Raw genomic sequence first — 13,000 nt, forward strand, 5'->3', positions numbered from 1 at the left:
GGTTTTTGTGCTGCATTTCGCGATGTTCTGGAAGCAGGTGTGTAGTGTGAAAAGGGCCAGGGTCACACTGAGCGCTGTTTGCTTTTGAGAGCGGTGAGTCGTGTGCTCAGAGTCGAACTTGGAACTGTTAGGAGCAGGTGGAAACCCAGGCCGCGGCCCATGGTCCGAAAAGCGTGCCCACTCCAGTCCTTGACCAGGTCCTGTTTGCAGAATTTTGAAAATCCAAAGCCTGGCTTCAGAAGGCAGGCGGTTCTCTTGGGGAGGACCCCTGAGGCAGGGCCCGTGGGGTTACTGTCTGCCTCCTGTCTCCACAGGGCACTCTTTGACTATGACAAGACAAAGGATTGTGGCTTCCTGAGCCAGGCCCTGAGCTTCCATTTCGGCGACGTCTTGCACGTGATCGATGCTTCGGATGAAGAATGGTGGCAGGCGCGGCGCGTCCATCCAGACGGGGACAGCGATGAGATAGGCTTTATCCCCAGCAAAAGACGGTAATGGGAGGAAGGTTGGCAAATGGTGGAGGGAGTGGAGGAGGAGGAGCCTGTGCACCTCTGGGGGGGGAGGGGTGCTTCTTTCCCTGTCTTACCGTCTCACATCTTTTGCAGGGTTGAACGACGAGAGTGGACGCGGCTAAAAGCAAAGGTACTCCTGAGTGTTTACCCTCTGGGGTGAGGCAGATGGGAAAAGCAGAGCGGAGTATGTGCACACGCGCATTTGGGTCTGAAAGAAAAAATCGCCATCCCTTCCCAAGGCATCTCCCACCCCAGCTTGCGCTCTGCTGCGTGCCCAGGTGGTTCTGCGTGCCCAGGAGCTGTAGGCGCCAAGGAACGGGCCTGCTGCTTGTGTGGAAATGAATGGGATCGCTGTGGGCTGGGGAGGCCAGGAAGCCTCAGCCTCAGCGGGGTGGGTTTCTCCAGCACACGCGGTGTCTTGGCTGTAGCAGGGTTCCTCCTGCCGAGCCTTCCTTTGAGGAGGGAGAACTTTTCTGATTGAGAAAGACTCTCTCCGTGGGAAGAGGTCTTGGCAGAAGGGATCCAACCTGTCTATTTGAAACTCTGTGCTAAAGAACGTGGGATTCTCTGACGGGCATGCAGGGTGCAAATGAAGCGTTCCTGTGTTTTGCATAAATACATTTTGCCTCTCTGCATCGTGCGGAGAGGCTGAGGCCAGGAAGTGTTCAGCCTCTCTCCCTTGCCAACTCCTGTCAGCTGGAATGAGAGGGAGGCCCCTGGCCTCTCCCCAGTCCTGCACTTCAAGCTCCTTGCCCGAGCCCCATCTCCTCCCCACAAGGTTGTGCCCCGTTCCTTCCTCGCAGGGGGAGCAGTCTCCTGGCGGCTGGCTGGCCAGCTGGCTTCTTCCTGTCTCTTGTCTAGCTGTCGCCTCCTTGCTTTCTTTTCTTCATTCTCGCTTTCTTTCCCCTCCAGGATCGGGTGCCGGGATCAGGCGCTCAAGGTGCGTGTCGCATCCCTCTGCACCTGTCCTTTGCGGGGAGGTCCCCGTTGTCTTGCAAGGGAACCCCCTTTCTTTCTTCCTCTTTGCTGCCCTGCTTCCCTGGAGCCCCTAGCCCGGCCATTCAGGAGAGGGAAAATGGGAGAGGGAGGGGCTCAAGGCTTAGGACCAACCTGGACAGGTAAGAGAGGACTCTTCTCTTCTCTGTCCCCTTTCCCCAGGTCGAGAAGATGCAGTCCTGAGCTACGAGACTGTTGTGCAAATGGAAGGTAAGGAGGCCCCTGAGCCCCTCCTCCCTGAACCTCCATCCCCGGAAAGAAACCCAGCGCACATCCCTGCTGCTATTAAGATGTTCCCATTAGCGAGGTCAGAAGGAAAACCCCATAACTAGCCTCAGACAACAGTTCAGAACAAGCCAGTCGTGAGAGAAAGAGCGAGCGAGCTCAGCAATTAATCCCATCCTCCTTTTTTCCGTTTTTACCAACCAGAAAAATCCAAGAACTGTAATAAAAGTGTTTATGTGGCAAGGAAATAAAAGAGAAGTGATTAGGAATCTTTTAAGGGGGGAGGGATAGAGTTTATTTTGGTTTTAATTTGGAAATTTTAAAATAATTTTTAAGCTGCCTTGAACTTGTGGAATGGTGGGGTATAAATGTTGGAATAAATCAATAGAAGAGTAAAAGAAGTTGCTATAAAACCATCTAAGTTCGAGTCCAGTAGCACCTTAAGGACCAAGAGGATTTTCAGGGTATAAGCTTTCGAGAGTCAAAGCTCCCTTCGTCAGATATCTGACGAAGGGAGCTCTGACTCTCGAAAGCTTATACCCTGAAAATCCTCTTGGTCCTTAAGGTGCTACTGGACTCGAATCTTGCTGTTCTGCTGCAGGCCAACACAGCTACTCTCCTAAAACTCTAAAAACCACCTGTGGTCAATAAATCAATGCAAATTCCTGGTTTGGGCCCTCTGGACTCTCTGGCAAGGCAGAGTGGCAAAGAGAACAGGCTGCGATCCAGAAAGTCGCTCGTTCACATCTGGCCTCTGCCACAAACTCATGAGCAGGCGTCAACCTCTCAGCCCCACCCTCCGTGGCAGGGGGGCTGAGAATGCAGACCTCCCACCCTTATAGACGGTAGTAAAGACCGAAACAAGAAGTGTGTGTAAAGCATTCTGAACTCTGAAACAGCAAAGTCTTTTTAATCTATAGTAACAATGACAGAACTGGCCCAGGGTCACCTGGCCGTGCCAGTTTTTGATACATCAGTTTCTCCATTTTAAAATTATATGACAAACTTAAGTTCAGAAATGTCTCAATATGCCTTTATTCAGCGTTTATTCAGTCTAATGATCTCCTTCGTCTGCCAAACTGTCCCTCTAGCGGACCTCCCGGTCAGCTTCTAACGTGGAATCGGGTCCCATTCCACAGCCCCCTCCTGCTCTGCTCTCTTAGTTTAATACGCAGCTTCAGGAAACGCCTCTTTTTAACTTGGAAAATTGCTTGCCGCCTCGTGATTGTTAGCTGGCCCTAATGAAGGTATTGTTTCAATGCCCATGTGTGGGTTTCATTTTCTAATCATGGAGGGGGGATCCTTCTGTGTCTCTCTTATGTCTCCCTAGTGCATTATGCTCGCCCCATCATCATCTTGGGCCCCACCAAGGACAGAGTCAACGACGACCTCCTCTCTGAGTTCCCGGACAAATTTGGCTCCTGCGTCCCACGTGAGTCTGCTGGGAGGGTGCCTTCCTGGGATGCATGCGAGGAGGGCGTTTGCTGCATGGGGAGGCGTTTTTGTGACGGAGGCCATGACGCCCCCTGTAGACACCACACGGCCGAAGCGGGAGTACGAGGTGGACGGCCGGGACTACCATTTTGTGGCCTCGCGGGAAAAGATGGAGAAAGACATCCAGAGCCACAAGTTCATTGAGGCGGGCCAATACAACAGCCACCTGTACGGAACCAGCGTCCAGTCAGTGCGTGAAGTGGCTGAGCAGGTAAGATGGGGGGAAAGCTCAGGGAGGCGGCAGAGGGAACGGGGGGGGGCACTCTGCCACAAGCAGACGAGGGGGAGGGGTTGAGACTTCCGAACCTCTGGGCTTAAACCTTAACTGACCCCTGAAATTGAGGTTGACTCGGGCCAAAGCAGTGGGCAGCTTGATTAGAGGAGGAACGCCAAAGAGAGGATTGGGGCACAGGGTCTGAGGGTAAACAAGTAGGCCCTGCTGCCAGCAGGGCACCTTTGCTGGAACCCCAAACCCCGCCTGGGGGGCTGTTCCAGGGTCCTTTGTTGTCCCAGGCAAGCCACCTGACCCCATCCCACGTTGCTGCCTGCTGGGCCCAAGCAGGCTGGCCACGGCAGAGGCCGAGGACACAGTGCCCTGGCCTCTCCCACCACTCACGGCCCTGAGCTGGCTGAGCCGTCGCAGTGCTTGTTTGCCCCCCTTGTGAGGGTGGGTTGCCTGCAGAACCACGGTTCCCCACGGGGCTGCCTCTTCCCCCAAGCCTCGTTGGCTTTCTGGAGACGGCTGATGGCCAGAGGTGACGGGCCGAGAGTTGCTGTGGCCGGCAGCTGGCCCTTTGTGGCCTCCGTGTGTGTTCTGTCCAGGGGGGAGGGTCCGAGTGCAAGGCCGCTTGCGGGAAGAAGGAGGCTGGCAATGGCCTAACCCCTGGTGGGGCAAAGAAGGGAGAGACGAATGCTGCCGGTGAGCTCTCCTCCTCAGCTGCTTTCTGACTAACTCTCTCCCCCCCCCCCCGCCCCCCGCAATCCAGGGCAAACACTGCATCTTGGATGTTTCCGCCAACGCTGTCCGGAGGCTTCAGGCAGCCCAACTTCACCCCATTGCCATCTTCATCCGGCCCCGATCCCTTGAGAATGTTTTGTGAGTGGCTGGGATGGGACGGATTGCACGTGGGGAGGGGGGTGCTATCCACCTGGAACCCTGAATGGGCCGGGGGTAGCTGTGGTTGGAATGTGCAGAAGTGAAAAGGGCTGGAGTGTGCCAGTGAATGGAGTGGGGGGGGGGCAGGGGAGTGCACCAACACGGCAGCTTGGAGTTGGTCTCGGGTGGCAGTGGGGGGTCCAGCTGGAGTGAACCTGTGGGGTGCATGGCCGGATGTGGGTATGTCTTCCAGGGCTGGGGTGGGGGGCAAGTTGCAGGGAGAACCGTTTGCAGCGAACACAGACTCATTCTGGCCGGCGTCTCTTGTTCATCCCCAGAGAAATAAACAAGCGGATAACGGAGGAGCAGGCACGGAAGGCCTTCGACAGAGCTACGAAGCTGGAGCAGGAATTCACAGAGTGCTTTTCTGGTGGGTTCCCCAGCCTTCTCTTGTATCCCAGACCACATGCATGCTCAACACCTGAGGCTTAAGCAGCTGCACCAGAGGTGGAACTGCCTGCCTGCCTCTTGCCTTTGCTCTTTATATTCTGCATTTACACCAGACTAGATAGAAACATGGTGCAGAATTCAGGTCCTCAAGTTCACCACAAGTATTATTCCTTAAAAATTATTATTCCTTTTGGATCTGACGATAAGCTTTAAATCCCACAGGGACTAGGGGCCCTTTTCTTTTTGCTGTTACCTGCCCCCTAGGGCTCCAGTGGCTAAAGGCACTTTGCACTCTGCGCCATAGCAATGTGTGTACATATATATTTATCCATATATATACTCTCATATATATTTATATATATTTATATATATTTATATACATTACTTTAATGCCATATTGCTTACCAGTTCCTTTTTTTGTCCATATCTCTATTCCAATGTTCAGGCGAGAGTAATAAAAGGCAGGAGTACGTGCTCGAACGTTCCCACAGGCTGTTGGGACCAGCCAAAACAGTTATTTATAATTTTTTTTAAAAGAACAAATGGTAGCCAACTTCCTTATTGAAACAAATTGCCTCTTATATTAAAACAATTATCTATAAATTACATATATATTTTAATAAATAATTTAAAAAATTATTCACTTCTAAATATTACAGTATTGAACAATTATACCCCCAAAACGTGCTTTCCTGAAGAGTTCTACTTGCACAATAAAAATACTTTAAAAATTGGGAATAGAATTCTTCAGGAGACCCTCAAAATGGATAGAGGGCTATGTACTGGGGTCTAGTGCCTACCGTACCAGGGTCAGGCTGTCAGCTGTAGTGGGGTAAAAGATCCAAGTGCCGGAGGGGGCCCAAAATACCTGAAAGCCTAAGGGCCCAGCCTTGGGTTAAAACGGCCTTGCACATGGGTGGGGTAAAAGCACATGGTGGGATGTGCGCATGGAAGCTTGAAAGGCCCGGGGGAGTCAGGAGCGTCAGTCCTTTTGCATCGCCCTGCAGTCCCTCTCTCCTGACCCAGCTGAGGTGCAATAAATTAAGCACAATGAGCATTGAGTGTTGCTTTGTCAAGGGCATGGCATCCTGAGCAGTTGGAATTTTTATTAGCATTCCATGACATCACAGCAGCTCCTCCAATGGCTTTTGGGACCTGACAAGCAACTTCTGTCTTGGGTAGTAACCAGCTGCCCCAGGACTGACACTGCCAAGAGGTGGGACGTTGTTGCCCAGCGCAGTCCCTTGCCCGGCCCTCTAACCAGCATTAAATTTGTATGAATTAATCAGATGAGCCACATTAGAATGATTTGTGCAGGCTGTAGAGAGACGGGAGCCCCGTTGCGAGGAAGGGCCGCCGTCCCCTCGGTCCACCCCTGCAGCTCCCAGCCGCAGTTGTAGCGTTTCTGTCTCTTCCTGCAGCCATCGTAGAAGGAGACAGCTTTGAAGAGATCTACCACAAGATCAAAAGAATCATAGAGGAGCTGTCCGGCCCTTACATCTGGATCCCAGCTCGGGAGAGACTTTAAGAGCTACAAACTGATTTTTCCAGAAGGGATCGTGAAAAGCAAAGAGCCACCGACTCTGTGACAGAGCAGTCTCTGGAGAGAGGGGTTGCCTCTGTCTATTGCCACTGAACTTAGCTGTTTGGTTAATATTTTGGGGGTGGGTGGGAATGTCTGGGGCTGGGCTTCTTTCGTTTCTTCTTAATATTATCTTTTTTTCCTTTTTTTTCTTCTTGCGTGATCCAGCCACCCCACCCTGGTCCCAGTTTCAAATGCTCCCTTTTTTATTTCTGCAGTGGGGGGGGGTGTCCATCCTCAACAGCGCTAGCGCATGCGTGCTGTAATTTGGGGGCTGGTGGTGGCCGGGGGAAAGCAGAGCAAGGGGCTGTTTCTAAAATTTGAATATCTTTGTTTTATGAGGCAGCAAGGTGGACAGGTGCACACGCATATAATGAACCAGAGAAAGACGTGAGCAAAGCTAGGGGGTGGGAAATATATATATATTTTTAAACGAAACCTTTCTGCAGACAGAAGCCACTTTACCTTCGATGGTGGGAGGGGCAGCTGGACGCCTCCTTTGCCAGGAATCATGACAAGGACAAAGTTTAGCAAGCAGTTACAAGCCGCCGCCTCTTTAACTTTGGTTGGATCCCCAAGAGAGCAGAAATGGGCAGTTTGAAAGAAAAGTACCTCAGTAGAGAAAGAAAATGTGAAACAAATCTCCATATTTAGTTTTGCTTTTTAAAAATGTATTACTCCCCCCTGTTCCCCCGGGAAGTGGAAAAAAACCTTTCACTTCTCACTATTTTTGGCAGAGTTTGTGATTCAAACAAGCACAGATCTAGGACTGGGACATTCAAGAGTCCTTGCTTGGAAGTGTAGCTCCGTTGACTTGGGGATACCTAAGAGAGAGAGAGAGAGAATTATATTTTATTATTATTTTCCCGTTCAGTTTCCTCAACTTTTTCTCTATTTTTTTTCTCTTCAGTGCATGAAGGTTATTTGTGGCTTCAAAACTTAACAGAGAGGATGGACAGAAAAGAAATTTAACCATTTGCTGATCTAGCAATCTATATTTTTCTTTCCAGGGAAGGGGGAGGGGAAAGGGAGAAGGGAGAGGAGGGAAAAAAAGAGAAGATAAAAAAAGAGTTTTTTCAATGTCCTGTGACTATTTTTGGGGTCATATCAAGTATTTTGGTGCGGCTGTATGTGATGTATGAAAAAAGAAATACCCAGAAGGAACAGGGGGTGGGAAATATATTTCGGAGGGACTGGTTTACTTTCACATTTGAAGACTTTAATTTCCAAATCTAATGGATTAATTATTATTTTTTGTATATAAAGAAAAAAAGAATGGACTTGGGGGTTAGAGACCTTTTGCCCCCCACCCACCCCCACCCCCACCGGCACTCCGGCCGCGCTGGCCCCTGGCAAGGCACGCCTTCCCCCACAGCTTAAGCCAACCTACACTTGGGGTGGGAAGGAATGTGTAGGAGAGAAAGTCCTGTTGCGTTTTCTAAATAGGATATTTATTTAAGTAGCTGCTGGGAAGCAAAGAGGGACTTCCGTCTGGTTGTCTGAGCTAAGAAGCTCCAGTTCCAGTTAGGGCTGCATTTGCTGCACCCTTCCCCCCTGCAAATGCCAAGTTTCTAGTTCTCACCATTGTAAGAGAAAAAATGTTAGTGGAAGGGGGGGGGCGGTCAAAATTTTAATATTTCAAGGCTGCTTAGAAAGCAGAATCTTGGCCTGGTCTCAGATTAGAAATGATCCGAACCTGGACACGAAAAAGTTTCTCCCCGGCTGCTCTTCCATTAAGCCTCCAGCTGAGCCGAGTTCCCCTGCTGGGCAAAATGGGCGGGGGGGGGGGTGGGGGGGCGGTGGTTAGAGAAGAAAGGATGCAGAAGGGGTGGGGGGGACCTGCCAAACCCAGGCGACACATGGCTGCATTTGGCCTCCCCCAGCCCACACCATGGGCCCAGAGTTCTGGGGGAAGGTTTTGCCCTGGGTCTGTAACGGGAGGTTGCTGTGGCAGACGTGGCTGAGGCTCGCGTATCAGGCCCAGCCTGCTCCTGATCAGACCGCGGCGGCCTCACCACAGCTAGAGACCCTTCCATGCTTTGTCTAGGAGAAGGCAGAGCCTGGACTCCTTTTGAGTGGGCTAGAAGGGTCCAGGTGCGGGGCTCTCTTCTGCCTGGCCCCTCGCTTGGTTCTGCGCTGGAGAGGTGCCTCCTATTCAGCTGACTTGTCAAGGGCTTTTTCATAACTGACAGTGTCCTCCCTCCCACCCAGCTGTTTTGCCACAGAGGGGCTGGCAGGGCAGGCACGAAGGGCCCCTCCCTCCCTCCCTCTCTGCCAGGGTGTTAGAAGAGCCAGGATGCAGTCTGAGGCTGTTTCTTGCTGGGGGCCACACGAGGTCTGTTGGGGGTGGGTGGGTGCGGGGATGGGTGGGGAGATATAAGAGAGTATTTTGCATAGAAATATTATCGCCTTCGGCAAAAGAATAATTAAAAACCAATGAAAACCCGCCTGCTTGTCTGACTATGTCCTTCTCTGGCAGGGCAGGGGATGGAGACGGGGAAGGAGGGCAGGGTTGGTCTTGGCTTTACTTCACAGGAGCTGTTCAACCAACTTTTGAAATTCCCAGAGATTCCCAACTTTTTTGGAGCAACGATACCCAATTGTTGCCCATTGATTTCACAACAGTTTGGCTTCCTTTTAGAGTAAATAAAAATTACTTGCGGTATTAATTTTTTTAAAAAAATTCGAACACCACCGCCAAATTTAATTTGGCTAGGAACAATGGGACGCATTGCGCTTGCAATTAAAAGTTGAAATCGGAAGCTCTGTTTGCGGAAGGGAATTCTGGAGCTGTACCTTGAGGGCCAAAGGGGTCGATTGCCACCGCTCCGGCAACCGCTAAGATCCCTGGATCCAAGCTGAAGCATTTGCCACAAAAAAAAAAAAGACCGTATGGCATATATTTTAACTTTAACTTTAATTGAATTTTTATACCGCCCATCTCCCGAAGGACTCAGGGCGGTTTTAAAATTAACGTCCAATTCTGTATTGTGAGACTTTCACGCACTTCTCCACGCGCCTGGCAACAATGGGTGACGGTCGGGGAGGAGAGGGGGGCAGAGCTGGGCCGTTGTCTTTCGCAGGGCCTGCCAGGCCCTCCCCAGATTGGCTCAGAAATCTGGCCCAGACTTGTGTGGAAAGTTTCAGGAAAGTTTCAGGAAAGTGGGCACGGCCATTTTCCAGGGGGACATGGTTGGGGGAGGTATTTATTCCCACCTAGAAACAGCTGCCACCAAAGCTGTGAGAGCTCCCTTACTTACGCATTTATTCATAATATTTACATGCTGCATTTCCACTTAAAATAGCGTCCCCAAGGTGGCAGGCCTTGAGTTGCAGGCCTCTTGCCAGACATGGAACTAATGTGGCTCTTTGGGATCATGGCCACCCTGAATGCGGCTCTCCTCAAGCTGTGGTATGAACATCACTAGAGGTTAATGCTAGGCATAGATGCCAGGGTCTTGTGTGTTTAACCCAGACACAGTCTCCAAGGGGTGGGCCAGTCTGCGCTGCTGAACAGCAACAAGGAGGTGTGCAGGGCCAGATTCAGGCATGCAGAGGCCTTAAATGATGTCAAATCTAAGAGGTCCTAAAGCATTGCTCCGGACAATATTTGGAGGTATTTAAGAAAAGGCTAGATGGCCACCTGACAGCAATGGTGATTCTGTGACTCAATATGATTATATGTAGGTCAGAAGAGGAGGGCATAACGGGATGAGCTAGTACAAGGAAGCACAAATACTGGATGAGGGATACACTTCTGGGCAGTAGTATATGTGAAAGGGATCTTGGAGTAAGAGTGGACTGTAAACTAAATATGAGCAGTCAGTGTGGTGCGGTGGCAAAAAAAGGCTAATTCAAGCCTGGGTTGTATCAAAGGGGCCATAGCATCAAAATCGCAGGAGGTCATAGCCCCTCTCTATACTGCCTTGGTCAGGCCACACCTGGAGTATTGTGTGCAGTTCTGGAGGCCTCACTTCAAAAAGGATGTGGACAAAATCGAGAGGATGCAGAGGAGAGTGACAAGGATGATCAGGGGTCTGGAGACTGAGCTCTACGAGGAAAGGCTGAGGGCCTTGGGAATGTTTAGTTTGGAGAAGAGGAGGTTGAGGGGGGACATGATTGCTCTCTAAATATTTGTAAGGCTGTCATTTGGAGGAGGGCAAGGAGCTGTTCCAGTTGGCAGCAGAGGGTAGGATGCGAAGTAATGGGCTTAAATTACATGCACAAAGGTACCGGCTGGATATTAGGAAGAACTTTTTCATGGTCAGAGTAGTTCAAAAGTGGAATCAGCTGCCTAGGAAGGTGGTGAGCTCCCCTTCCCTGGCAGTTTTCAAGAAGAGGCTGGATGAATATTTGTCAGGGATGCTTTAGGCTGATCCTGCACTGGGCAGGGGGTTGGACTGGATGGTCTATGTGGTGGCCCCTTCCAACTCTGTGATTCTGTGAAGGCTCTTGTGGTCCTTTCTTATACGCATAGAGTCGTGCATATGAGAGTAGGGCACTTCCTTCCAGGCCAGGGGATCCTGGCTGTTTTTTGCCTTCCTCTGGACATAGAGCAGGGGTTCCTGGGGGAGGTGAGGGGGCAGATAGCTGTGAATTTCCTGCATTGTGCAGGGGGGTGGGCTAGATGACTCTTGGTGTCCCTTCCAGCTCTATGTTTTTATTGTGCCGCCCATGGCAATGTATTTTAACTGAAACAACCTTCATACAAAATATAAATATGTGACAGCAATAGATCTACATACAAGCATCTATAAATGGTTTCCAAATATTTCCAAAAATAAGTTTGTCCACAATTGTCATCTCAATGCCATATGTTCAAATACTGATAAAGTTGTAAGGTATTTGATCCATTGAATTACAGAAGGTGGGCAATTATCTCTCAGGTGTTGTATTTAGCCTCTAAAAGACAGGCAAATAGTTTAAAAGTACATAAGCATCCTTGAAAATCAATATTGTAACACAAAGTTGATACAGTTGTTGTTGTTGTTGTTATTTATTAACTATTAATAACCTGCCTTTTCTCCCCAATGGAAACCCAAAGTAGCTTGCGTCATTTCCCTTGCCTCCATTTTATCCTCATAACAACCCTGTAAGGTAGGTTAGATTAAGAGACTGTAACTGGCCCAAGGTCACCCAGCAAGCTTCCGTGGTAGAGATTTGAACCTGGGTTTCCCAGATCCTAGTCAGACACACTAACCATCACACCACACTGGCTTTCAGTAATGATTTCCTTCCAAAAAAGACCAAATAACTGGACATTCACAAAGCTTATGTGTAAGAGATGCAACCTGCAAGTTACAATTCCAGCAAGTAGACACTCGACTTAGACTTTTACTAAAAAGGCCCTGAGGTATCCAATACACCCTAACCATAATTTTTTGCTGAACAAGTCGCAGCTTGAGATCCATAGAAACAGCAGATACAAAGTTTAAGGCCGTCTCCCACGTTTTGGCAAAATCGGATGATCCGGCTCCTTATTCCATTCATGCATGACTCTGCACGTCATATTTATAAACAAATATTGTAGGTTTCCTTTTCTGCATTGATTCAATGAGGATTTCCAGGAGTAAGGAAGTCCAGTAGCACCTGGACGTATCTGACGAAGAGAGCTGTGATTCCCGGAAGCTGACGCTACAATGAAGTTGGTTAGTCTTAAAGGTGCTACTGGACTCTTTACTATTTTGCAACTACAGGCTAACATGGCTAACTCCTCTGCATCTATGACCAGGAGTAAGGGAGACTCCGAAACACGAAGTAAATAGTAATGTAGTCGGTTTTTACTCTTTTTGGGGGGGGGGTCTGTTTTATTTATTTAGAGGCTGCCGGTAATCTGAGACCCAGCTTGGGCTGCAGCTTTACTACAGCTCTGGAAACTAAAGTGAGCAAGGCAGGATTTGCTGCTCCCACAGCCACTTCCCCGCCTTTTCTCCAATATCACAGTTCCCTGGGAGAAGAGCGGGGGGGGGGGGGCAGGCGTGGCTGGGCGTGGCTGGGCTGGTGAGGGGCTGGACTCTTCCTCCCCCGCACCCGGAGCTTGCACGTGCCCGGCAGGCAAGGGTAGCGGCCCTGTTTGAGGGAAATGCTGGGCACATGCAAAGCCACTGGGGGGAGTTTTTTGGCCTTGTCCACACTGGGTTTCAATTGATCCTGGGTCGGACCGTGGAAGGGACCCCTCGCCTGCCGCTTTCCTGCTCACCAAAATTGCCCCGATGGGGGCAATTCCATGTTTCAACGAGTTTACATTCCCTTGGGTCCTGCAATGCTTGGGGGAAAGACAAGTAAACATATATATTTTAAATAACTGTTGCCAGCTCTAAGCTGGAAAATCCCTGGGATGTCCATCCTACGGCACCTCTCAGGCAGCAGGTCTCAGGCAACAGCAGTTCCTCCCTGGGGGCGGTGCCAAGTCTGGGCTGGATGGACCAAGGCCCTTGCACCATTCGGCGTTCTGGCACACACACCTGTTGCCTTCTTGCGCATGTTCGGCCTGGCAAGGTGGGAGCCCAGACTCCAGAGGGCTTGCACACTGAGAGCCACAATGGCAGCTCACCTCTCCAAAGTCCCAAGTTCATTGCTGTGAGGGGCTGGCCTTGCTGGAGATGGGTTTGTTTTGTGCAGTTTGGGGTGTTTGTTGAGGTGGGG

At 50.3% G+C, this 13,000-nt stretch overlaps 1 protein-coding gene across 1 annotated transcript in view; it reads left to right on the top strand.

The window, feature by feature from the left end:
• DLG4 (discs large MAGUK scaffold protein 4) overlaps window positions 1–6,399 on the top strand; it is a 45,818-nt gene extending 39,419 nt beyond the window's left edge. Inside the window, exons 13-21 of the mRNA XM_054995150.1 lie at window positions 315–491; window positions 606–642; window positions 1,425–1,452; window positions 1,671–1,718; window positions 3,064–3,165; window positions 3,266–3,438; window positions 4,214–4,323; window positions 4,662–4,753; window positions 6,195–6,399. Coding sequence (XP_054851125.1) covers window positions 315–491; window positions 606–642; window positions 1,425–1,452; window positions 1,671–1,718; window positions 3,064–3,165; window positions 3,266–3,438; window positions 4,214–4,323; window positions 4,662–4,753; window positions 6,195–6,301 — 874 coding nt within the window. The 3' untranslated portion in view covers window positions 6,302–6,399. The remainder of the gene's footprint in view (window positions 1–314; window positions 492–605; window positions 643–1,424; window positions 1,453–1,670; window positions 1,719–3,063; window positions 3,166–3,265; window positions 3,439–4,213; window positions 4,324–4,661; window positions 4,754–6,194) is intronic.
• The last annotated feature ends 6,601 nt before the right edge of the window (window positions 6,400–13,000 follow it).

Source organism: Eublepharis macularius, chromosome 12 (genome assembly GCF_028583425.1).
Source record: "Eublepharis macularius isolate TG4126 chromosome 12, MPM_Emac_v1.0, whole genome shotgun sequence".
Classification (NCBI taxonomy): domain Eukaryota; kingdom Metazoa; phylum Chordata; class Lepidosauria; order Squamata; family Eublepharidae; genus Eublepharis; species Eublepharis macularius.